The sequence below is a fragment of the Canis lupus genome, chromosome 1, assembly GCF_003254725.2.
Source record: "Canis lupus dingo isolate Sandy chromosome 1, ASM325472v2, whole genome shotgun sequence".
Lineage (NCBI taxonomy): Eukaryota > Metazoa > Chordata > Mammalia > Carnivora > Canidae > Canis > Canis lupus.
In genome coordinates this window covers 117,382,040-117,407,585 of record NC_064243.1, presented here as the reverse complement: position 1 = coordinate 117,407,585, position 25,546 = coordinate 117,382,040, and the positions used below count along the sequence as shown (strand labels likewise).

At 47.6% G+C, this 25,546-nt stretch overlaps 1 protein-coding gene across 6 annotated transcripts; it reads left to right on the top strand.

Moving 5' to 3' along the window:
- Positions 1-998: 998 nt before the first annotated feature.
- Positions 999-24,276, top strand: CD22 (CD22 molecule). Of its 6 annotated transcripts, none has more exons than XM_025421508.3 (15): positions 1,002-1,220; positions 12,864-12,905; positions 15,140-15,200; positions 15,671-15,818; positions 16,754-17,047; positions 18,169-18,435; positions 18,563-18,826; positions 19,875-20,132; positions 20,345-20,608; positions 20,689-20,952; positions 22,203-22,299; positions 22,473-22,548; positions 22,706-22,830; positions 23,042-23,126; positions 23,419-24,276. In XM_025421508.3, exons 4-15 carry the CDS (start codon positions 15,674-15,676, stop codon positions 23,548-23,550), a joined length of 2,271 nt encoding a protein of 756 aa, XP_025277293.1. In that variant the 5' UTR covers positions 1,002-1,220; positions 12,864-12,905; positions 15,140-15,200; positions 15,671-15,673; the 3' UTR covers positions 23,551-24,276. The 6 variants fall into 6 exon arrangements, with proteins under 6 accessions (XP_048951321.1, XP_025277293.1, XP_025277290.1 ...); XM_025421505.3 differs by having other exon boundaries at positions 15,441-15,818; XM_025421506.3 differs by having other exon boundaries at positions 1,003-1,220; positions 15,414-15,818.
- The last annotated feature ends 1,270 nt before the right edge of the window (positions 24,277-25,546 follow it).

The following is a 25,546-nucleotide window of genomic DNA, read 5'->3' as shown; positions in this document are numbered from 1 at the left end:
CAAACGGGTGATTTATTTTTTTTAAATACAAGCTTAGGAGGAAGCTAAGTTAAAAACAAAAATCAATCAAGTGAATGATTTAAAGAGATGTAGGAAATAAAGGTTTACAGGATGAAAGTCTCGAAGGTCATAGGCAAACCTCTAAAGTTTAGGAAGAATGAAGTGATCTGATGCAAAGGCCATCTCGTAGGAGGGACTCACAGTCAGTGACGACACACAAGGAGGACCAAAATTCAGGATATCATGCTCCACCCCTCGTCCTGGACTCTCCCAGAATTCATCTGTTCCATCGACACATGTTTACTGAGCACCTACTATGTGACATGCCTATGCTGGGCTCTAGGGGTATCATAGTGACCGAGAAGAAACACTCTCCGACCTCGTGGAGCTGACATTCTGTGGAACGGATGGATGGCAATCAGATAAACAAGTGTTGGTCAGATAGTGAGCATGCTAAGAAGGAAATTAAGCAGGGCAGGATGGAATGTGCAGGGCCAGGCTGCTGTTCTAGAAAGAGGTCATTTGAGTAGAGAGAGGAAGGAAGCAAGAGAGAGAATTCTGTCCATTTCTGGGGAATGGAGATCCAGGGAAAAGCGAAGATCAGGCACAAAGGCCCATGGTGGGAATGTACTTGTTATGCTCAGGAGCGAGAAGGAGACCAGCTTGCCTGGAGGGGGCTGGAGAGCCGGAGCAGCTGCCCAAGGGAGCCTCGTCACCGAAGGCCCTAGAGGCCACGGTTAGGACTCAGGCTTTCACTCGGGCAGATTGGGTTGTTGCTGGAGGATTATACACAGAGGAATGTTAAGGAGGGGCTGAGGTTTCTAAGACCCCGCTGACAGCTGTGCGGAAAATGAGCACAGCTGGTCAGCAGATGCAGGCAGAGGGCTCAGGAGGCCAAGTGAGAGGAAGTGGAGATGGCGAGAGGGGACAGGTCAGGACCTCTTTTGTAAGAAGAATTGGTGGAGCTTTGAGAAAGCTGGAGGGGAGGGAAACAGGAATCCAAGATAGCCACTTCCTCAGCTGTCGAAGACGGTGGAAGGAACGGGTTTGAGGAGAACACAAGTGTGTTCCATCTACACTGACCACGTCAACAGGAAAAAGTTGATGGCATCCCTCCCTTGGGAAATTACAAGCTGAGGAAGACTCAGAACCCATGGCACGGTGGCTCGGAGAGACGGGAACAGATGCATGAGATGACGGCTGGTTGGGCTAGAGTAGAGGTGAGCACGGACAGGCCACCCCATGTAGGAAGGAGGACACCTGGGCACCAGGCCAGGGTCATGGCAACGTGGGTCTCCTTTTCCCTCTTCTCCCGCCAACCTCCCGGGTCCCTCCTGGCTGAGACAAGCCAACCCTGGTGGCCCCCAATCCTGTCCTGTGGACAGTGCCTGTGCCAGGCGGCTCTGTTATCCTCATTGATGAAAAGTCTCCAGGCCAGAGAGGGCTACTCCAAAGCCTCCTCCCCTGGGCCAGGCTTGGGGACACTCAGCACTGCTCAGGAGTAGCCAAGTGTCTTTCTTCCCCACCCTCCTGGCTCTTGACTCTGGCCTGCTCCCAGGACAGGAGGAGACAGGCAGAAGGCCCACTCCCAGTCTGGTGTGTCTGGAATACCTTCCCCGGGGAATGGGAGGGAAACCATAGGGTCTCTCTGTCAAGCCCAGGGTAGGGCTGAGTAGCCAGAGGTGTGTGACTCAGTGTCATCATGGAGTCAAGCACAGCAAGTGACAATATCCCTAACAATAACAGCTCACTTTTGCAGAGCGCTCATTCCATGACAGCCATCGTGCAAAGTGCTTGCTGTGCTCGTGATTTCTCACAGGCCGCCCACGAGGTCGGTGCTGCCAATATCCAATATCATCAGCTCCCTCAGAAGGGAAACTCAGGAGCCGCCTGGGTGGCTCAGTCGGTTAACCATCTGCCTTCGGCTCAGATCATGATCCCAGGATCCTGAGCTGGAGCCCCACTTTGGGCTCTCTGCTCAGCAAGGATCCTGCTTCTCCCTCACCCTCTGTCTGCCACTCCCCCTGCTTGTGCTCTTTCTCCATCAAATAAATACATAAAATCTTTAAAAAGAAAAAAAAAAAGAAGGGAATCTGAGGGACGTCACCACTGACAATTGGTAGGACTAGGATTTGAATCAGGTCTGTTTGCCACATGCTTGTCGTCAGCTGCATATGCAGCTAAGTGCATCACACGTGTGGCTGCCCTAACCTTGTGAGGAAGGCCCTATCACTATCCTCACCTTATAGTCCTGGGGCACATGGTCAGGTGGGGGGTGATAGCCAGGGCTCACAGTGGCACCTAGTTGCCTAGCTCCACTGCTTCCCTGGAGGGTTGGAGGGGAGTCACCCAAAACGGTGGTCACCCACCATACCACCTGATGTCAATTACAGGAAGAACTGTCAGTTACAGGAAGACTCATCAACAGGAAAGAATCATCTGTTACAGAAAGTATTTAGAACACTTGATCACCCAAAATGGAGGCCATCTACCTCTTTGGAGGAAAAGATGGAAGGAAGAGTAAGGGCACCATGTCACAGAGTCGTGCTTCCACCCTGGCCTTCTCCATAGGCCTTGGCCACCAGACAGCAAGGCATGTCCATCAGCTTGCTGCCCAGTTTCCTCTTGTTACTGTGAGCAATGCCTGGAGTTATGCCAGCAGAGGCCACAGGTGCTCCTTCTAGGTGGCTATCAGGGATTTCAGTCCCCAGTGGGTCTCCTGTCAGAGACCTTCAGGACCCTTCCCACCAGCAATTGAGATTGCCGGGGATTATAACTTTTTATTTTGAAATACTTATAGAATCATGGGAAGTTGCAAAAATAGAACTTTTTATTTTGAAATAATTATAGGTTCACAGGAAATCGCATGGGTTGAATAGAGAGGTCCAGTTTGCCCATATCTTATGCAATTATGGTAGCGTATCAAAACGAGGAGTGTGGCATTAGTACAGTGTGTGTGTACAGTTCCGAGTCCTTTTATCACATGTCTAGATGTATGTGACGATGACTGCAATCACGATCCAGAATTATTCCCTTACCACAAGGCTCTCCCTTGTAGTCAAGCCCACTTCCCTTTGACCCTGGCAACCTGTAATCTGTTTTCCATCTCTATCATTTTGTCATTTCAGGAATGTTACATAAAAGAAATCATATGGTTTATGACGTTTTGAGGTTGACTCTTTTTCTTACTCGGCGGAATGCCCGTCAGAATCATCCGAGTTGTGTGTGTCACTATTGTGCTGTGCCATTGCCACTCCATGGTATGGATGGAACACAGTTTAACGGTTCACCTCCTAAGGGACGTGCTGGTTCTTGCCAGTTTTTGGCTATTACAAATAAAGCTGCTGTGAGCAATTGTGTAAAGGTTTTTGTGTTGACATAAGTTTTCAGTGTGTGTGGGGGTGGATATACGCCCTGGAATGCAATTGCTGAGTTGTACGGTAGGTGTATTTTGTTCGTTTTTAGAGAAACTCACAAACTATGTTCCAGAGTGGCTGTAACCATTTTACGTTCCTGCCAGCAATGTATGACTGATCCAGTTTCACTCTATCATCACAAGCATGTTGTCTTGTCATTAGCTTTTATTTTGGCTGTTCTGATAGCTATGTAGTGATATCTTATCATAGTCTCGATTTGCATTTCACTGCTGGCTAGTGATGTTGAACATCTCTTTGGGTGTTTATTAGCCATCTGTGTATCCCCTTCTATAAAATGTCTCTTCATGACTTTTGCCCATTTTCTAATTGCCCATACAATCCAGTTACTTAAAGTGCACAGTCCAGTGGTTTTATGTATATTCAGAGTTGTGCAGCCATCCCCACAACCAATTTTAAAATGTTTTATTTTAAGTAAACTCCACACCACATGTGGAGCTCAAACTCATAACTTGAAGATCAAGAGTCTCATGTTCTACTGACTGAGGCACCCAGGCACCCCAACCACAATCAATTTTAGAACATTTCATCACCCCCAAAATAAACCCATACTCATTAGCAGTCACCTGCCATTTCCTCCCAGTACCCCCACCCTAGCTTTAGGCAACCATTAAATCTACTTTGTATCTCTATAGATTTTCCTTTTCTAGACATTTCATATAAATGGAATGATATAATATGTGGTCTGTTGTGATCAGCTTCTTTCACTTAATGTTTCCACGTTCACTCGTGTGGCAGCATCTATCAGTATTTTATTTCCTTTTATTGCTAAATATTTTATTGTGTGGATATACCATATTTTGTTTATCCATTCATCACTTGAAGGACACCTGGGCTGTTCCTACTTTTTGGCTTTTATGAATAATGTCACTGTGAACATTTGTGTTCAAATTTCTGGGTGGATATGTTTTTTCTCTCGGGTGTGTATACCTAGGAGTGGAGTGAAGAGTTACATGGTAATTATACATTTAGCCTTCTGAGGAATTGTTTTGAGGTTGCTTTCCAAAGTGGCTGGACAATTTTACATTCCTACCAGCAACATATAAAAGATTCAGTTACTGCACATCCTTTCTGGCATTTGATATTGCCACTATTTTTTTTCTATTTTTTTATTTTAGCTGTCTAATAATAATAGGTGTGTGGTAGTATTACCTCATTGTGCTCTTAATTTGCATTTCTTTAAGGCTATGATTGTTGAACATCTTTTTATTATTTTATTTTATTTTATTATTATTAGTGTCAGGGGTACAATTCAGTGATTTATCAGTTGCATGCAACACCCATCGTGAACATCTTTTTATATGATTATTTGCTATCCATATATATCATCTTCAGTGAAATATCTCATGTCTTTTGCCCACTGTGAAAATTAATGAAGGGGACCCTCACGAAAATGGAGCAGGGAGGCTAGAAGGGGAGGCTAAAAGGGGGAGCCACACCAATTCAATGTCAATTACAGAAAGAATGGTTAACTACAGACCCCAAAAGAAGAATTCTCAACAGGAAAGAATCCTCAATTGCAGACCCCAACAGGAGAAAAAATGCACATTGCATCTCCTACAAGAAATTAACTATCCCTGGAACTCAGCCAATGAGAAACTGTTATCACCCTGGACTTGTGCTTTTCTCTAGTGGACTTTTATTCCAAACAACCTCTTTTTTTTTAATTTTTTTTAAATTTTTATTTATTTATGATAGTCACACAGAGAGAAAGAGAGAGAGGCAGAGACACAGGCAGAGGGAGAAGCAGGCTCCATGCACCAGGAGCCCGATGTGGGATTCGATCCAAGGTCTCCAGGATCGCGCCCTGGGCCAAAGGCAGGCGCCAAACCGCTGCGCCACCCAGGGATCCCCAAACAACCTCTTTTAACTTGTTCCTTGTCCATAAAATAATGTTCCTCTCCTTTGTTGGGCCTGCCTGTGGTTTTACCATAGCTTGCTTGTCCCACATTGCAATTTTCTGTTATTCTCAAATAAACTAATTTTTGCTGGTAAAATAACTTACTGTCTTATTTTTAGGATTAATGCTGTCTTCTAATTTGAGTTTTTCTTAATGTTGAGTTTTGAGAGTTCTTCATATATATGCATTCTAGATATGCAAATATTCTCTTCCAGTCTGTAGTTAGCCTTTTTCTTGTCTTAACAAGGGCTTTCACAGAGAAAAACAAAACAAAGCAAAATCCCCAAAACCCTCAAAAACCCCCACAAATTTTTAATTTTGATGAGATTCAATTTATAGATTTTTAGGGGTAATGCTTTTGGTCTCAGGTCCGAGAATGCTTCATCAGGCCCTACATCCCAAAGATTTTCTCCCATATTACCTTCTAAAAGTTTTATAGTTTAATGCTTTGCATGCAATCTATGATCCACTTTGAGTTCATTTTTGTAAAAAGGGTGAGGTTTGGGTTGAGGCTCATGTTTTGCTTATGGATATAGCCAATTATTCCACCACCATTTGTTGAAAAGACTTATGTTTATTCCATTGGATTGCTTTTGCTTCTTTATAAAAAATTAGTTGGCCACACTTATTTAGGGTCATTTCTGGGTTCTTTAGTTCATTCAATGGATCTGTGTGTTATTCCCCCACCCCAATACCACAGTTTGGATTACTGTATGTTACTTTATAATAAGCTTCGAAATCAGGGTAGGCTGACTACCCCTTTATTCTTCTTCAGAAATGTTCTATCTAAGGACACCAGGGTGACTCAGTTGGTTGAGTGACCGTCTCAATTTCAGCTGAAGTCATGATATCAAGGTCCTGGAATTGAGCCCCCATCAGGCTCTGTGCTCAGCAGCGACTCTGCTTGAGGATTCTCACCCTCTCCCTCTGTCCCACCCTCTGCTCATACATGCACTTTCTCTAAAATAAATAAATAAATCTTAAAAAGGAAAAGAAATATTCTATTGTAGTTCTCTCCCATATAAACTTCAGAATAATCTTGTCTATAGCTACACAAATTTTTGCTGGGATTTTGAAAGTAGTTACATTAAATCTGCTTATCAACTTGGGGATAATTGACATCTTTATCGTGTTTAGTCTTCCAATTTGTGAATATGGTATTTACTTAGGTCTCCTTTTATTTTTTCAGCAGGGTTTTGCCATTTTACAAGTATACAAGTATACTTTTACAGTATACAAGTCTTATATATGTTTTTAGATTACATCTAATTATTTCTTTTTAAAAAGCCATTATAAATGGAATTGTATTTTACATTTCAATTTCCATATGTTCATTGTCAGTATTTTAAAAAGTGACTAATTTTTGTGTGGATCTCATATTCTGCAATCTTGCTGAACTTCTAGTACTACATTGAGTAGAGTGGTGATAGTGGGCATCCTTGCCTTGTTCCCAATCTTGGGGGAAAGTACTGAATACTTAATTTATTTATTGAAAGCACCGCATACTTTTTTTTAGCTTTGGGTTTTTTAGGTGAGTTATAGATCGTCAAGTTGAGAAATTTCCTCTCTATTCCCAGTTTTCAGAGAGTTTTTGTCATGAATGTGTGTTGAATTTTGCAAATACTTTTTTCTGCAACAATTTATATGATCGTGATTTTTCTTCTTTAATGTATTAATATGATTACATCATTTGATTTTCAAATATTGAACCAGCCTTGCATCTCTGGAATAATATCCACTTGGTCATTGTGTGTAATTCTTCCTATATATTTCTGAATTCTATCTGCTAATATTTTGGTAAAAGTTTTTTGCTCCTGTATGCATGAGGAGTGTTGGTCTGTAGTGTTCCTTTATACTGTTTTGTCTTGTTTGTTTCAGGGTAATCCTGGCTTCAGAGAATGGGTTGAGAAGTGTTCCTCTGACTGTTTTCTGGAAGAGATTATGTAGAATTTCTGTTACTTCTTTAAACATTGTTTTGGATGCTTCAGTAAAGCCATATGTGCCTGGAGAGTTCTTTTTCATATTTTAAATTATCTCAGTGGTTATAGTGTTGTTCAAGTTTCGTGAGCTGAGTAGTTTGTACTTTTTGAAGAATTGATCCATTTAATCTAAGTTTTGAAATCTATGCACATAGAGTTGTTCATAGTATTCCCTTAATACCTTTTTTATGTCTACAGGTCCTGTAGTGATATACCATTTAATTCTTGATGTTAGCAATTTGTCTTCTCTTTTTGTTAGCCTTGCTAGAGATTTGTCAGTTTTATTGGTATCTTCGTGGAGCCTGATGTGGGACTTGATATCATGACCCTGAGATCATGACCTGAGCTGAAATCAAGAGTCAGCTGTTTAACAAACCCAGGTGCCCCTGAAGCTTTTCTTCTTTTATTTTATATTTTTTAAAAAAGCTTTTATTTTTATTTACTTATGAGAGACACACACACACAGAGGCAGAGACATAGGCACAGGGAGAAGCAGGCTCCATGCAGGAAGCCTGGTGTGGGACTCAATCCCAGGACCCCGGGACTACACCCTGTGTCAAAGGCAGACGTTCAACCACTGAGCCACCCAGGTGTCCCTATTTTCTATTCTTAAAAAGATTTTATTTATTTATTTATTTATTTGAGAGAGAGAGAGAGAGAGAGATAGTAAGATAAAGCACACGTGGGGAGGAGAGGGAAAAGCAGGCTCTCCACTGAGCTGGTAGCCTAATACAGGGCTTGATCCCAGGACCCCAGGATCATGCATGACCTGAGTCGAAGGCAGACGCTGAACTGACTAAGCCACCCAGGTGCCCTGCTTTTCTTCTTTTAATGTAAGCATTCAATGCTATACATTTCCCTCCCATACTTAGCTGTGTCTCACAACATTTGATAAGTTCTATTTTCATTTTCTTTCAGTTCAATTTTTTAAAAAAATTTCCCTTGAGATGCCCTCTTTGACCCATAGATTATTTAGAAGTGTGATGTTTAGTTTCCAAGTCTTTGGAGATTTTCCTATTACTGACTTCTAGTTTGATTCCATTGTGATTAGAAAATATACTTTACATGATTTCAATTATGTCAACAATTTTAAGTCTTGTTTTTTAGCCCTAAACTTAGTTTATCTTGGTACATTTTCCATGGGTTCTTGAAAAGAATGTGTATTATGCTGTTTTGGGGTCAATTAGATCCTGTTGGTTGATGCTGTTGTTGAGTTCTTCTATGTCCTTGCTGATTTTCTGTCTAGTTGCTCTATCATTTGTTGAGGGAGGGGTGCTGAAGTTTTCAACTAGAACTGTGAATTTTTCTACTTCTCCTTTCATTTCTGTTGGGGTTTGCTTCATATATTTTGCAGCTCTGTTGTTTGATACACATATCAAAATGTCTTCTTGGTGGCTTGACCCCTTCCTTAAAATACAATATCCCTCCCTAGCTTTGGTCATTTCCTTTGTTCTGAAGTCTACTTTACCTATTTACTTATATTGAGATATAATTGACATATAACATAAACGTACCACATGATTCAAAATTTTATATATTGTCAAGTGATTACCACAATAAGTCTAGTTAACATCCATCACCACACAATTATAATTTTTTTCTTGTGATGAGAACTTTTAAGATATATCCTCTTAGAAACTTTCAAATATAACAATATTATTAACCATAGTCACCATGCTGTATATTATATCCCCAAGACTTATTTTAAAACTAGAAGCCCGTACCTTTGGCCACCTTCACCCTTTTTGCCCACCTCTCCAACTCCTGTCTCTGGCAAACACCAATCTGTTCTTTGTATATATGAGTTCATTGTGTTTGTTTTTTAGATTCCACATACAAGTGAGGTCAGACAATGTTTGTTTTTCGGTTTGGTTTATTTCACTTAGCATAATGCCCTTAAGGTTCATCCATGTTGTCACAAATGGCAAGATGTCCTTCTTCCTTGTGGCTGAATAATAGTTCATTGTATGTGCACACCACATTTTCCTTACCCATTCAGCTACAGATGCATACTTAGGTTGCTTCCATGTCTTGGCTATTGTAAATAATCTGCAGTGAATTTGGAAGTGCCATATCTTTTTGCATTAGTGTCTTAATTTTCTTTGGATAAATACCCAGAAGTGAAATTCTTGGACCATTTTGTAGTTCTATTTTTAATATTTTGAGGAACTCCCATGGTTTTTGCATTAATGTTTTCATTTCTATCAGCTAAATACCCAGAAGGAGAATTGCTCAAACACATATTTTTAATTTTTTGGAAGAACTCTACTTTCCTTTGATTAATGTTAGTATAGTATATCCTTTTACATTATTTTTCAACTTAACTTGATTATATTTGAAGTTATTTTCTTATGGACAGCATACAGTTAGGTCATGTTTTTTATTCACTCTGTCAATCTCTTTTTTCATTTGTGTATTTACACCACTTACATTTAATGTAATACTTACATGGTAAGGCTTAATTAAGCCTGTCAGTTTGCTTTTGATTTCTCTCTGTTCTCTCCGTTTTTTTTTTTTCCTACCTGTGGGTCTCTTGAACAATTTTAAAATTCCATTTTCATTTATCTAGAGTTTTTGAGTAAATAACTTTACATAGCTTTTTAGTGATTGGTCTAAGTATTACATTATATAGAACTTACCAAAGTTTACTGGTTTCAACATTTTACAAGTTCAAGTGAAGTATAGAAATCTCACCAACCTTCACATCTCTTTACCCTCTCCCATTTATAATTGTCATAAATATTTCTTCTACCTACATTAAGAACAGCATTACACAGTGTTAGTTTTTACTTTGATTGCCAAACATAATTTAGAAAACTCAAGAAGAGAAGGAAAGTCTATTGTATTTACCCATAGGTTTGCTCTTCCTTTTTGATGTTCCAAGATTTCTTTCTTTTTTTAAAAAATCATTTTCTTTCTGTTTAGAGAATTCCCTTTAGCTGTTCTTTTCAGGTCTCTGTTGGTTAAAAATTGTTAGTTTTCCTTTATCTGAAGATGTCTTGATTTCCTCTTCATTCCTGAGGGATATTTTCAGTAAATATAGGTTTCCAAGTTGATAGTTCTTTTCCTTTAGTATCTGAGAAATGTTGTTTCAGTTCCTTATGGCCTCCATGGTTTTTGGTATGAAGGCTACTGTCATTTAAATGGGTTTCTCCCTATAGGTAATGGGTCATTTCTCTGTGATTGCTTTCAAGATTTTTGCTTTGTCTTTAATTTTTAGAAGTTTGACTATTATGTGTTTTGTCATGGATTTTTTTGGATTTATCTTGTTTGGGATTCACTCAGCTTCTTGAATCTGTAGATACATGGTTTTTGTTTTGTCAAATTAAGGACATTTTTCAATCATTATTTCTTAAAATATTTTCTCAGCCTCACCCTGCCTCTCCTCTCCTTCTGAGACTCCAATGACATAAATGTTAGATCTTTTGTTATACTAGCCAAGCATACCCCTGGGGTTCTGTTAATTTTTGTTTGTTTGTTTATTTTCTTTCTGCTGTTCAAACTGGGTAATTTATATTGTTCTATGTTCCATTTCAGTGATTGTTATTTCTATAATCCCCATTCTGCTGTTGAGCCCATTCATTAAGCTTTTTATTTCAGTCATTGTATTTTTTTAGTTCTAAAATTTTCTTCTTTATATCTTCTTTCTTTGCTGACACTGTCTATTTTTTCATTTGTTTCAAGCATGTTTGTAATTGCTCACTGAAAAATTTTTATAATGGCTGCTTTAAAATCTTTGTCTGATAATTCCAACATCTGTGTCATCTTGGTGTTTGTGTCTGATTATCTTTTCACATTCAGCTTGAGAACTTCCTGGTTCTTAGTATGCCAAATGATTTACAATTGAAACTTGGACAGTTTGGGTATTATTTATGGGATTGGATCTTATTTAAATCTGTGTTTTAGCAAGTCTCCCCTGCCACCGCTTCAGTAAAATAATGGGGGCACTGCCTCATTACTGCTAAATAGGAGTAGAAGTTCAGGTTCTCCACTCAGCCTCTCTTGACACCTGGTGTGTGTGTGTGTGTGTGTGTGTGTGTGTGTGAGTGAAGTTTTCTTATTACTGCTGGGCAGGAGTAGATCAGGTTCCCCAGTATGCATCTACTAATATCACCCTAGCTGGGAGTGGGAGGGGTACTTCATTACTACTCTCCACATGGTTTCCATACAGATTCCACTAGTAGGTGGGCTTATGACCGCTGAGTGACAGTGAAAGTCCTGACTCTCCCCTAGATCTCCTCTTACATCACTCCAGTGAGGAGAATGATCACCATGGGTGGGGGTGAATGTTCAGGCTCCCCATGTGGTCTCCAATGACACTGTGAGGAGGAATAGCCCAGTGGGGATGGAGGGCCCAGCTCCACACTCAGCCTGGCACCACTCAGATGTGGTATGGGGCAGTGGCCTGGGTTCTTCATTATGGCCTAGCAAAGGTGGAAGTCTAGGGCCCCACTCAGCCTTTGCTGTCAGGGGTGGGAGTGAAGCAGCAGATTTTTCTGATAGTTAGCTGGAGTAGAACAGTTATTGCCTGAAAGATGTCTGTCTTTCTGGGTTGCCCCTTTCTCAGTTTTTGGCCAGAGGAGCAGAGTTTTGCTGAGCATTCTTTTATCTGTGTCCACTGGCATTTCCAGTTGCTTGCTTCTTCAGTATCCAATCTGGGGTATATAAAGTAAAGAGAAAACCCAGGGAATTCGCCATCATATCATTCCTCAGGTCCCAAGGTCCCTAACCAGTGTGTTCCTCTCTCAATCTTTCGGTGTCTTCTTGTGCTTGTTTTATAACATCCAGGGTTTTTAGTTGTTCTCAGCAAAAGAAATAGGGAAGAATACGTCTTTCCAGAACATTACTGTTTTTGAATGAGCTGTGCTTCCCCTTCTCCGTTTCCTTCTCAATGGCTGGCCATCAGTAGAGTTTGGTGATGCCAGATGCAGATTACTCAGAGACTTCCTTGATCATCTGTAGGATTTGAATGGCTTTGTCTGATGCCACTAGAAGGCTGACCAAGTGGTAAGGTTCCAGTCTCATGACTTGCCCAATTCAATGACACTTCATGTAAGTTCTTTTTGCTTCCTGATATCTATGTGTTCTTCCATAGAACCGTGGGAGCCACTGAAGCATCAGTGTGAGTAGGAATCAGACTCCTGACCATTCTTGCCTCTGAAGGGAAAGTATAAGAATGAGAATAACTGGATGGTATCACTAAACTACAAATACTTTCAGATTGCCTTGTGCCTTTTCCAGCAGACTGGCAGTTCTAATCTGTTTGTCTTGAAATTTTAGCATTTCCTGAGAGCTGGATAGAGGGGAAGTTGTGGAGGAACCAGCTCTAACTATCTGATATAGAAACTCCATATACTGAAACTAAAAACTGACCGTGGATGCCCAAATGTGCCCTCCAATCTGCCTTCGAGCCCACATTGCCCTCATTCCCTCCTTTCCCAACTCTCCACTTCGCCATGCCTCTTGGTTGCCCTGAGAGTCACAGAGGGGGTAGGGGGTGTGGCCAAGGAGAGTGAAAATCCTTCACTGTGCTTCCCCTTTCACTCTCAGATGCTGCCAGGGTCCCCGAAGAAGGAAGACACAAGAAAACAGGTAAAAACTATTTTTCTCTCTTTTGCATTCAGCAAGCCAGTATGGAGCAGCTGCTGTGTGCCAGGCACAATTCTTGGAGCTGGGAGCACAGCGGGAAGCCCTTCTCTCTCTTGCCTGTGTTATAACTGATTCTGAGCCCTGTCTTTGAGTATGCCCCCTGATGGGCTTGATGAGTCTTCTGAGAGTAAGATGGGTCACCAGATGCCCAGGAGGGAAGAATGGACCCAGGGAGGCTGGCTCTGAGATCTTGCAAGGCCCTCAACAGGCCTCTGATGAGCAGGCCACAGGCCTGGATAGCATGGTCTTGTCCTGAGTCTTTGTGCTTAATGCCTATTGTCCCCAGCCTCCACACCCTCTCCTGTCTCAGCAGCCTTCCAATTCCAGGTCTGTGGTCCCACTTCTTATGTCCCAAGACTGCCTGGAGCTGCTTGGGTTGAGCATGCAGCCCTGCTCTGAGCCCTGCTCTGCTCTGCTCTGCTCATGTGCCCTTTCCTACTTGTCCAGGTGTCCTCAAGCCATTCCTCCATGAGGGTGGCTGGTGGTAGAGAGGGCACGATGGCCCAGCTACTGGAGGCTAGTCTTTGCCACAGAGAATGGAATCTAGCCCTTGCCGTAGCTCTTGTGGAAACCCAAGGGGACCCAAAGTGCATCCCTCAAAACACTGACCCTGTAACCCTGCCAAGTTGTTCACGGGAAATGTAAAATCGGTTCTGTGGTGAAAGAAGTGTGGGCAATGTACTGTACTCTAGGCCCCATGTGGGGACACGTGTCATGCTCACACAGCTGATTAAAGAGATCAAAAAGACCCACAGTAAAGAATCTACTTAAGACCCACAGTAAAGAATCTATTTACCTTTTTAACCCAGCTTTTCTCAAGTGGATGTGGCCTTGAAGACATTTTTCTGTGTAGCACTATTAGCACCCGCAGAGCTGGTGTCAGTTCTGCCTGGAGAGTCTGCCCCAGTTTGGAGCTCTCACCCCTACCCCGTGCTTGGTCCAGCCCAGCATACTACGCCTGGGGACAGACTCCTTCCTGCTCAGCAAGCTGGCTAGCTTTCCCCACCCAGGTACTAGACACCCAACAGCATTTGGCATGAGCCACGCAGCCTGAGGAGATAAACAGCCTGAGGGGGTGAGGGGCCTTTGATGCGTGGGAAATGTCGCTGGCCAGGTGGGAGGGGTGCAGGTCTGCATGAGACCGGAGACACACTCTGTCACACATCCTGCTAACCCCAGAGGGACCAGCACAGAGGGGCCCAGCCATGCAAATTGGGACTTAAATTTAACTCTATGTAAATGTAACTCTATGTAAAAGTCTAGTAAAGTGGCAGGTAAGCTCATTGATGTCTCAAAGAGAGACAGATGGGCAGCAGCTGTGAAGTAGAGGCCCTTGGACTGCCTCCAGCCCATAGACAGGTTTTGTTTGACCAGCACCACGTTTGTTTGTTTGGCTGGTTGGTTGGTTTCTGATTGCAGGACATTTCACATGAAAATCTGGCTTCTTATTTCTCTTAAAACAGTAGAAGATCAGGAAGTGTTGAGCTCATGTCCCCAGTTGGCAACAATTGGCGGGTACTGAGAGAGTCACTGCCTTTACTGAAAGCATGACCCCACCTGGCTGATTTATGTTTTCTCCTAGCGTCCCCCGTCCCCCAGCTTATCTGAGTGGGATTCTTGGACCACATTCTCCTAAGTCCTCCCAGAGCCCTCTAAATGCTGTCCTGTAATCACACTTAATAATTAGTTTTAGAGTAATTCTGTTCTTGATCTTTAAAATCAGATTTTTGGCCATGGCTCTCCCCTACATAAAATCCTTCACTAGTTGTCTCAAGGTGAGCTTCAAGTTACCCCAAGGCCTGGGATTCAAGGCACCCAGTAGTCTGGTGCCACTCAAAGCCTGAGAGCTGGGCAGGAAGTTTGTAAAATTATGGATGGATGAATGGACGGACGGATGGGTGGATGGATGGATGGATAGAAGGAAGGAAGGAAGGAAGGCAGGCAGGCAGGCGGGCTAGGAAGAGAGACAGGCTAGCTGAACAGAGTTCTTAGGCAGACAGAGTAGACATGGCATATCCACAAAAGGCCCCACGGACTTCCAGAATTCACATCCTGCAATACAACCAGATGTGGTCCTCCTACGATCAGGGAAGAGGGATTGGGGCTTGGTGGGTGAGCGAGAAAAGCCATCTGAAAAGAGTAAGCGACCAGATGGCTCAAAGACAAACTCTTCTCAGCCCAGGCTCCTGCCTAGACACAGCACCATGCATCTCCTCGGCCCCTTGCTCCTGCTCCTTGGTAAGAACTGTGGCCTAGGCTTGGGTTCTGGGATGTCTGTGGAAGCTGGAGGAGGAGGAGGAAAGCTCTGGAGCAAAGAGTGAGTGTTGGGGAGGGTGGGGACAGGCAGGGTATGTGTGTGTGTGTGTATACACTTCTCTGTGTACCTTCCTCTCTCCATCTTTGGAGGGGAGTCTTTATTCATTTGAAAGCTCTTTATGTCTCTCAATAAAGCTTTTTGATCACTGTGGTGGGTTCCAGAATACTTGGCCTTCTCTGACTCATCCTATTGGAGGTTTGATCACCCCCACACTCTCTACACCTGGGAAAAGGCCTGCGTCTGGATTCCCTGTTGCTACACGATTCCAGAGAGTGGTAGTAGGCTGGAAAAGCTGACCGTGTACAGCAACTATGAATATAATGACACCACCAAGGACTTCCAGGGGTCCATTCTCTATGAGACCAAAGAGTTTAGTAATAATCCTCCTCAGGAGATGAGGGTTCAGTTCCTGGGAAACGAAAGAGTCAACTGCACCCTCCGCATCAACCCTGTGTCTAAAGAGGACAATGGCTGGCTGGGAATCAGAGTGAATACGAAGACTGACAAATGGATGGAGAAAATAAACCTCAACGTCTCTAGTAAGACCTTGCGGGATGGGTTGTGGGCAAGGAGGGAGGTGGGAACCACTCAACTCTGGGGACAGGGGTGCAAGCCAGGCTGCCTGTAGAAGCCAGGCAGGAGGTGCCAGTAAGTGACTCAGGCAACACAAGACAGTGGCGGCTGTGGCAGGCTGTGGCAGGCTGCAGCCTCGGCACCTGTCTCTCCTCAAGCATCTCACCTGCCACTTAGCTCCCGCCCATTCTGGAATCTGGATCCGGGGTTGCCTGATTTTTCAAGAGAAGATGGAAATGTGGATTTTCAAGTGAAATCTCCTAATGCTTTAATGTTGATGGTTAATTCTAATAAGGCCTCCATGGCTAAATGAGACCTCTGTAGGAGATGAGTCGAGCATAGGCCTGGGACCTCTACCCCACAGCCTGTTTCTTCAGTGCAGGAGGAGGGGGGTCCTAAGCAGCCCTCCACCGCGATGATGGATGTAGCTTCAGACCTGCAGTTCTAGGGTGGCCCAGCCCTGGGGATTCCCTAAAGGAATGCCATGCTGGGTGTGTCCAGCATTGAGGCCATTACAAAGGCAGGTTTGTCCTCCAGGAAGCCGAGAAAGGCATGGTGACCTAAACTGATAAAATTCCCTTGAGGTGAGGGAGCGAGCTTGCAAATGTTTAGGGAGCACACATCAGGGAAGGACACAAGGTAAGTATAAAATATAAATATAAAATACGATTCCTAAGGAGCATCAGCATTCATAAGACCTTCTAGAGAATGCTTCGGCTGAGCAAAGGTGACCCAAAGCAGAGAAAGGCAGGCCCAGAGAGAGGTGGAAGGGACTGGCTGGGGGGAGGGGGGCTCCTGAGGGGTTAATTGGGGTGGGGCATCTAACGCCAGGTGTGGGAGGCTGGCATTTGCTCCCCCCAAGGTCTCCCAGGCCTCCAGCACGGCCCCTCCTCTTTCGCAGAGACGCCGCTTCCACCTCACATCCAGCTCCCTCCAGAAATCCAGGAGTCCCAGGAAGTCACTCTGACCTGCCTGCTGAATTTCTCCTGCCCTGGGTTCCCGATCCAACTGAAGTGGTCCCTGCAGGAGCCTGCCGTCACCCTGACCTCCCTGAGCACCAAGACCGTCTCCACCCAGAGCAAGCTCACCTTCCGGCCGCAGTGGACGCACCACGGCAAGAACCTGACCTGCCAGCTCTGGGATCACAAAGCGGAGCGGGTGCTCTCTGAGGACACGGTGTGCCTGGATGTGAAGCGTGAGTGTCCCCGGTGCCCCACCCCGGGGAAGGACGTGGGTCTTGTCTCTTTTCCCCAACCCCGCAGAGAGTGCAGAGGGTAGCGGGCACCTACACAGAAGGAAGCATGATCAGTGCGTGGATCCACGCAGCTGGGGTAGGTCCAGCCAGGGCTGCGTCCCTCCACCACCCCAGTGGTCAGCCCCAGGGTTTCAGGGAACAGATTCATCATAGCATCTGCTTTGGTCTAACAGAATAACATAATTCAATATCCTTGAGCCATGACGTGAGTTGGAGATCATGTGGTTAAGTATTTTTGTTCCCCCAGAAGGGGAGGGTGTTGGGGTAAGAAATGTTTTCATGTCATTGTGCCTCACTCATTCATTCATTCATTCATTCATTCAATAAATATTTACTATGAGCCTCCTAGGTGCCAGGCCTGTTCTTGCCCATGAGGAGCTAGCACTGCAGTGGGGAAGACAAACAATGAACAGATTAACAAAGAAATATGGAACTTAACTGGAGGCAGTGATAAGTGTAGCAGGAGGAAGTAAGGCCCGGCTTGGCCAGAGGGAGCGAGAGAGGGAGGTGAACTTGGGTGAAGGGAAACACGGAGGCAGGCAGGTGTTTGCCAGAAGATCCCAGGAAGAGGCTTTAGTCCTGGGACTAAGGCCTGGCGGTAGGAGCAAGGGGCCGGACAGAGCAAGGGGCCGGAGAGCCTCAGCCCTGCGTCCCAAGGGCCCAATGGTAGGAAAGATGAGCCACGGCCAGACCTCATAGGTGGCAGCAGGGTTTTGGATTTTATTCTGGGTGTGGAGTCCGCTGAATGGTTTCAATTAGGGGAGTGGCAAAGTCTGACGGAGTTAGGAAGACAGCTGGCTGCTGGTGGAGACCAGAACTTCTGGGAACGAGTTGGAGGAGTGATGCTCAGAGCAGAGAGACACGTTAAGAGTCTGAGACAGTCACCTGGGCCCTTGGGCCAGCCCACCCCCGTGGACCAGGGGAGTGGCGAGTGGCTGCACACACTCGCACGCGAAGTGTAAGCCGCTGCTTTATGTGAATCGAAGCCCTGCAACTTCCCACCACGTCACACCCTCTGAGAATTCCCTACCCCCTCTCCCACTGCCTCTCTGCTCCTCTAGATGTCCCAAAGTTGAAGATTGAGGTCAGTCCCGGAGGAGCCAATGTAACAGAGGGAGAGTCTGTGATCATGACATGCCAAGTCATCAGCAGCAACCCAGAGTACCGGAGAATAACCTGGCTCAAGGATGGGAACACACTGCAGGAGCAGGAGACATTCACACTAACTCTGTCCCCTGTGACCAAGATGATGAGTGGAAAGTACCAGTGTGAGGCCTTCAATGATGTAGGCTCGGGACAGTCGGATGGAGTGGTCCTTCAAGTATACTGTGAGCCTCCTGGGAGCCGGAAGGGGGGCAGGCAGGGAGTCAGCAGGGGGTGGAAGCAAGGCCCTTGAGAGGTGAACAACAGAGGCCTCTGCTCACCTCCCTCCCCTGCCTCTGCACCTTTTTCCAGATGCTCCGGAACCTTCCAGGGTTGAGATCCTCTCCTCGCCAGCTAAGGAGAGAAATAGAGTAGAGATGACCTGTGTGTCACTGGCCAATCCTCCTCCAACAAATTACACCTGGTATCACAATGATAGAGAAGTGCCAGGAATTACAGGCAAGGACTTCCAGATCCCAGCGGTCCTCATCGGGCATGCTGGGAGTTACTCCTGCTTGGCACAAAACAGCCTTGGTCTTGGACAAGTTGGCCAGAAAGCTGAGTTAGACGTCCAATGTGAGTAGTCACAGGGCCTCTGGGTTCTTGAGGGTTAAGAAGGAAGGCAGATGGAGCGCGGGCCATTCCTGGGTCCTAGAGTGGATGGCATGCAGAGGCCGGGGTCTCCCAACACGTACGCTCCTTGGTGGATGCTTTGCTGCTGTTCCCAGTTGTATACTCAGCACCAGGACAGGGTCTGGCTCATTCGTGGCAGGTGCTCAGTAGATGTTTGTTGAATGAATGAACTGCCAGATGCCAGGGCTTTGTGAGGGACACGGAGGCTTGGTGCCACTAGGCAGTGGCTGAGTCCCAGAGGGGGCCTGACGTTTTGGAGGAGAACTGGAGTAAAGCGTCTCATCGCCTCTCCATCGGGGGTCAGACCTTGTTTAGCACAGGGAATCTTGTCAGGCAGCCAAGCCCAGGACAAAGAGAATCCATAAGTTTGATCCTTGGACCCTAATGTCAGGGTCCGAGCCAGATACTTTGATGGGGTTGCTCGAATCCTGAACGTGTCGACACTGGGTGCGCCATAGGCAGCAGCGGCAGCAATGCTTCTGGAGTGAGGATTTCATTTCGTTTCATTTCCTCCTTGCAATGATTCTAGCAGGTTAGGGACCCTTAGGACTCCATCTGACAGATAAGCAAACTGAGTCCCACGGCCCACAGTCACGCAACACTGAGTCACAGGGTCTGGCCATCTGGTCCAGAGCTGTGCTGTTCCCTCTCCACCCCCCCAACCCCCCAGTGAAGGCCTGCTCCGCAGCCCAGGCCCCTGCGGAGACCCCCAGGCAGGGCCCCTCGGCCTCGCACACACCCCGCGTTCTCTACTTGAGCTCTGCTCTGAATCACCACGTCATCTTGCCTCAAACCACAGCCAGGCCAAGTGGCCAGGTTTCCTGTCCTTACACAGATGCAAGAGGGAAGCGCAAGCCTTTCTTTGGTTAATTTAGGAACTGTGTGAAAATGGCGGGGGGGGGGGGTGCCTAAGGGGTGGGGGAGGCGGCCCTGGAAGGCAGTCTGGACAGCAGCTGACTCTCCCTTGCCCATCTGTCTGCTTTCTTCCCAGATCCCCCCAAGGAGGTGACCGCAGTGATTCAGAACCCCACGCGGATTCGAGAAGGAGACAATGTGACCGTGTCCTGTAACTACAATTCCAGTAATCCCCGAGTTAGCCGATACGAATGGAATGTCCAAGGCTCCCGGAATAAAGTATTTTCTGAGGTGCTGGTAATTCAGAAAGTCTCCTGGGACGCCAGGCCAATCGCCTGTGCAGCCTGTAACCAGTGGTGTTCGTGGGCTCCCTCTGTCAACCTGGATGTCCAGCGTGAGTGACCGGGCGAGGGGATCCAAGAGGTAGAGCAGCTGGGAAATGGGCTCTAAGGTTAGGGCACTGGGGCTTGGGCCAGAACCTTCACAGAGAATTGAGGGCTGAGAGTCTGGCCTCAAGGCCAAGGGGAGAGGAAATCCTGGGGTTGGGGGTGGGGGAGAAAGAGGGAAAGGGACCCAAGAGGTCAGCCGGAGCCCCTTGCTTTCCAGATGCCCCCAAGGATGTCAGGGTCCAGCAGACCAGCCCCTCTTCTGAGATTCACTCCGGGCACCGAGTCCTCCTCGGATGTAACTTCTCAAGCAGCCGCCCCAGAGATGTCCGCTTCTTCTGGAAGAAAAATGGAATCTTCCTGAAGGAAGGAAGAGAACTGAGCTTTGACTCCATCTCTCCAGAAGATGCCGGCAATTATAACTGCCTAGTGAACAACTCCGTTGGACAGACCACGTCTGAGGCCAAGATGCTCCGAGTGCTGTGTGAGTGGCGGGTGCTGGAGACACGCGGGACGGCAGGTGACAGTGATCTGGGATCCTGATTTCTTTGCGTCTCTCTACAGACGCACCAAGGATGCTGCGCGTGGCCATTAGCCCGAAGGACGAAGTGATAGAGGGGAAGAAGGCAGTCCTGACGTGCGAGAGCGATGCCAACCCTCCCATCCTCCAGTACGCCTGGTTTGACTGGAATAACCAAAACCTCCGCCACTATGATCAGATGCTGAGATTGGATCCGGTGAAGGTCCAGCATTCCGGCGCCTATCGGTGCCAGGCGACCAACCGGCTGGGCACAGGCCAGTCGCCCCCCGGCACCCTCACTGTCTACTGTAAGGCCCCTTCCCTGTCCTTCTCTGCCCCTCCTTCTCCTTCCCTCCCCCGCTGCCCCTCCCTTGTCCTTGGGGCAGCCCAGCGGGTCACCCCCGCACGACACCTGCTCCACACAGGCTAACCTGTCTTCCTCCTCGCAGTCTCTTCTGACCCCCTCTAGGGGGGTTGCTTCTCAGGCTGCCCCTGCCCTCCAGACATCCTGAGCTGCTACCGGGTCTCTCTTTGTCTCACCCTTGATAGGCTGCTTCTCTTTATCGTTTGAGATTTCAGTAGTTTTTTTTTGTTTTGTTTTTTTTTTTAAGACAAGGTAAGATAAAACAGCATGAAAGGGTAAATAGTAGAGACACCTCTCCTTTCTTTCTCCCTGAGGACTCCCCTCCCTCCCTGAAGGTCTCCACTACTGGCAGCTGGTTGCCTCTCCTCACAGAGCTACTCTGCACACGCACAGTCGCATAAGTGGATCTATGTCTCTATACCCTTCATCTCGCAAATCGTGGGAGAGCTCGCATGTTGCCCTGGATGTTCTTTTCTTTTTTTTTTTTTTTTCCATGTAACAATTCCACTCGGAGCTTGTTCTATATCCCTGCGTGTACGGGGCGTCTGAAGAGTCTGAAAACAATAGGGAAGATATTTCATTGATTTATTGCCCTTTTCAGATTAAACTTGGAGCCTGACTTTAAATTTAGGAGATCATGGCCTGCAAAGCTTGGAGACCTGAGTGTGTTATTTGGAAATGCAACATGTTGTATAAAAACCTGTTCCAGGCGTCTCCCCTTTGTAGACACCCCTGGAGACCTGCCTCTTGCCCGCAGGGCTGCACGGCCGTTGTATTCCCATGCACGTCTACCCTGTGCCTTTCCCACAGCCCTGAGTGTCCCCAGCTCTGACCCCTCAGGGACAGCTGCAGAAGTCCCTACATGGAAATGCTGTGTCAAAGGCCAAGTGATTTTAAGTTCTGATAAGTCTGGTTAAGCTGCCTCTAAAGAAGTTGTAGGTTTTACTGCATATTGTGTGTGTTGGGAAGAATTAGCCCTTTCCTCCCAAAGGGGCCTGGGGGGCGGGAAGCAGGGGGCCGGCTTTTCCCTTTCCCTGTGTCCCCTCCCCTACGTGCATGTGGGAGGAGAAGTTGCATAGGCAAGGGCAGTGGCCACGCAGAGAAGTGGAGGATGGATGCCTTCCCGGTGAACGAGCCAGCCGTGACCCCAGAGAGGCAGCGTTCCCAACTCACGGTCGCTCTTTCCCCCACCAGACAGCCCGGAGACCATCGGCAGGAGAGTGGCCGTGGGCGTGGGTTTCTGTCTGGCCACGCTCCTCCTGGCATTCTGGGGAGTCAAGCTGCAGCGCAGGTGAGCGCCCCCCGAGGCCCAGGTGAGCACCTCCTGAGGCCCAGGTCCTCGGCTCTCCCTGACTCCTTCCCTGGAAGGACCCTGGCTGGCCACCCCATAGCCCCCAGATGCCCACTGCACAGGGTCGTGGTCCCACTGCCCTGATCCTCACCGAGCTGGTCTTTATCTCCTAGCTGGAAGAGGATACGGAGCCAGCAGGGGCTCCAGGAAAATTCTAGTGGGCAGAGCTTCTTTGTGAGGAATAAAAAGGTAGGATATGGGAAAAGATGAAACAGAGAGCAGACAGAGATGCATCAAAGACGGGGTACAAAGAACACTGTGGGGAGGTCTGGGGGTCAGAGGCCAGGGGTGGGGGACTCAGGTGGAGAAAGGAGCGGTGGGAACTGAGGCCTTGTCTCTCTCCCAGATTAGAAGGGTCCCAGTCTCCGAAGACCCCCACTCCCTGGGCTGCTACAACCCTGTGATGGAAGATGCCATCAGTTACGCCACCTTGCGATTTCCTGTTGGCGAGACCAACACACCAAGAACTAGGTACTGAGCGAGGGTCCCCGGGGGATGGTGACACTGGCAGCCAGGGAGGGCAGCGGGAGGAGCAGCTCGTGTCCCACCTACCCTCTTTATGGCACACCCATGAGCCAGGCTCTGCTCTGGGGTGCTCTCGGGGTCTAGGGGAGTTGGAAATAAGAGAGTTTGAGCGAAAGGCTGCATCTGCGGCCATCCATCTACATCTACCCTCCCTCAGAGATGCAGGGACCCTGGAGGCAGAGGGACCTTCTCCAAACAGGGACGACACCGTCACTTACTCTGTCTTGCAGAAGCGTCGAGTGGTAAGAGGACAGGGCTGTGGAAGGTGGGGGGGGGTGGGGCTGGCCTCAGCTGTGAGTCCCAAAAGGGAAGGACTTGGTGGCCTTAGTGGTGGCAAAGGCTGGGGGGAAGGGGGTTGCCCAGGCACAGGTGCAGCCAGAGCCAGGGCTGCACCTCCCAGGCTGAGAAGCTGATTGCAGCCAGCGTGTGTGGACAAAGGGACCTGCTCGGGCTCTTGGACCCCCAAGAGGAGCCAGAGAGACAACAGGCAGGGGATGCAGACCAGGAGCCAACCTCACACAGGGCCTTTCTCAGGGCGACTATGAGAACGTGGTTCCAGAAAATGTAGAAGATGAGGGGATCCATTACTCGGAGCTGGTTCATCTTGGGGTTGGGGAGCGGCCTCTGGGCCAGGAAGCGGTGGAGTACGTGACCCTCAAGCACTGACAGGCCAACCCCATGGAAGCAGAGGCTCTGAGAGACTGCAAAGGCCAGGTGGGCGTCAAGCTCGCCCGGGGCCTGCTGCTCAGCTGCAAAGTCCCGCGGCCTCCCCGCCAACTTACATGCACACACAAACACACACACACGCACACACGCACACGCATGCATGCACACGCACACAATTACCGAAACCTCAGTCGGCACACAGAACTTCCTCCGTGGCCCAGAGACAGGCCCCCCTCTCAACACTGGTAACCCTGCCCCCCCCTCCTGAAGGCCTGCTCCCCGTCCACTCTCCTTCCCATCCAGGGAGTCATCTAAACACCTACCCTGCACTGCCCAAATCATCTCGCCCATCCCCAACCATCTGCCACCCCCTATCCCCTCTCAAACCCCGTCCCCAGAGGGCCGTGTCCCTGCTGGGATCAGCTTGTTACTGTATTTTTTTTCCTTTCCCTCTCCAACCTTCGAGCCCCTTACCCCTGCTCTGAAAGCCCCACTCACGAATCCTGTGCCTAATTTCTTCTGCCTCTGGGGCAAAGAGCAGGGAAAGAGGGGCTGTCCTGAGCTGGGGCTGGGCTCTCCTCCACGTGTCAGTGAGGCATTCCATTAGCTGCTGCGGCCCCCCACCCTCCCCCAGGGGTCTGGGGGGCTGAGACACATGCCGATGTGGACAGACGTGTAACACACAGAGCTGCACAATAAAAATGGCTCAGATGCCACTTCAAAGAACCTGTGCACTGTTTCCAGCCCGTGGGGTCAGAGTGAGAATGGGGAGATTTGGGAGAAGGGAAATGAATGGAGGCAACCTCAGATCAGACTGGGGCCGGGGGGGGGGGGGTCCATTGTCTTATTGCAAAGAACACACTGGCCCTGCAGGCAGACGGGCAGGAGGCTGAGCCCTGACTCTTCCACTTCACTGGCTCAGGGACCCTGGGCAAGCTCACCAGCTTACTGAGCCTCATGTCTGTAAAATGGAGCTGCCACTACTCACGGTGCCGGTGGTTCAAGAGAGGAAGTGAGGGCCAGTCGTACATATGCTGGAGTCACATTATAAGAAACCTGACACAACAGCCAAGAGTCTCTAAAAACCAGATTGCTATCTTCTTTGCCTCATAAGATGGACCTAAGAAGGGGAAGCCTCTCCGTCACTCCAAGCTGCTCTCAAAAGTCACCCTGCCAAGGTTGGTCATGACCCAAGTTGCCCACAGTTGCCCAAGAGCTTCTCGAAAGGCAACTTCCTTGAGAAACCTCACCGCTTTTCTCTTACCTACCGTCACTGCCACCAGTTCCCTGTCATGTTCTGCTAACTCTGACTTTCCAGCGAGGTCCCTTCCAGCTTCCCCTCCGCTTCTCAGGTCTGACCTTTCTCCACCTATTCTTAGAAGCAGAAACATGTGGTCCATGAATCCGCGAGAGGATGCGAATTCCTGGCCCGTGGTGGGTGCTCCCCAAGTTCCACCTTGCTTCCTTGCCCTCCCTTCCCATCTGCTCAGTTCCCGAATGCTCCCTGATAAGACAACGCTCTGGTCCTCCTGGAATTACGCCAGAGCGGGGCACAGATTTCCCCATCAATCCACTTTGTCCCTAGTGTGATTGAGCATTTCTGGAGGAAGGGGAGACTGCAAGAACTCCCTTTCAGGGAGAGAGTAGGGGTTTGGGGTTACTGTCTCAAGAATGAAGTCCAGTATCGCTCACACATTCAACTCTTTATTCAGCAAATATTTACCCAGCACGCGTCAATGCATCCAGCATAGAGCAGTCATTGGGATACAGAAAAGAAATGGTATACGCCTAATCTGGGGGATCTCTAGTCTTGGGTGCCCAAAAGGTTTTAGGGCAGGATCCCCTCAAAGGACCTGAAGACAGCCTTGACCCCAATGAGGCCTGGCACAGGCTCCCTGGCAACCAGCAGGTGCCCTGCCAGCCTGTCCGAGCCCAGCTGCTGACATAAACCTACTTCGTGACCAATTGCCCGAGAGATGTGGCTGTAATAGGCACC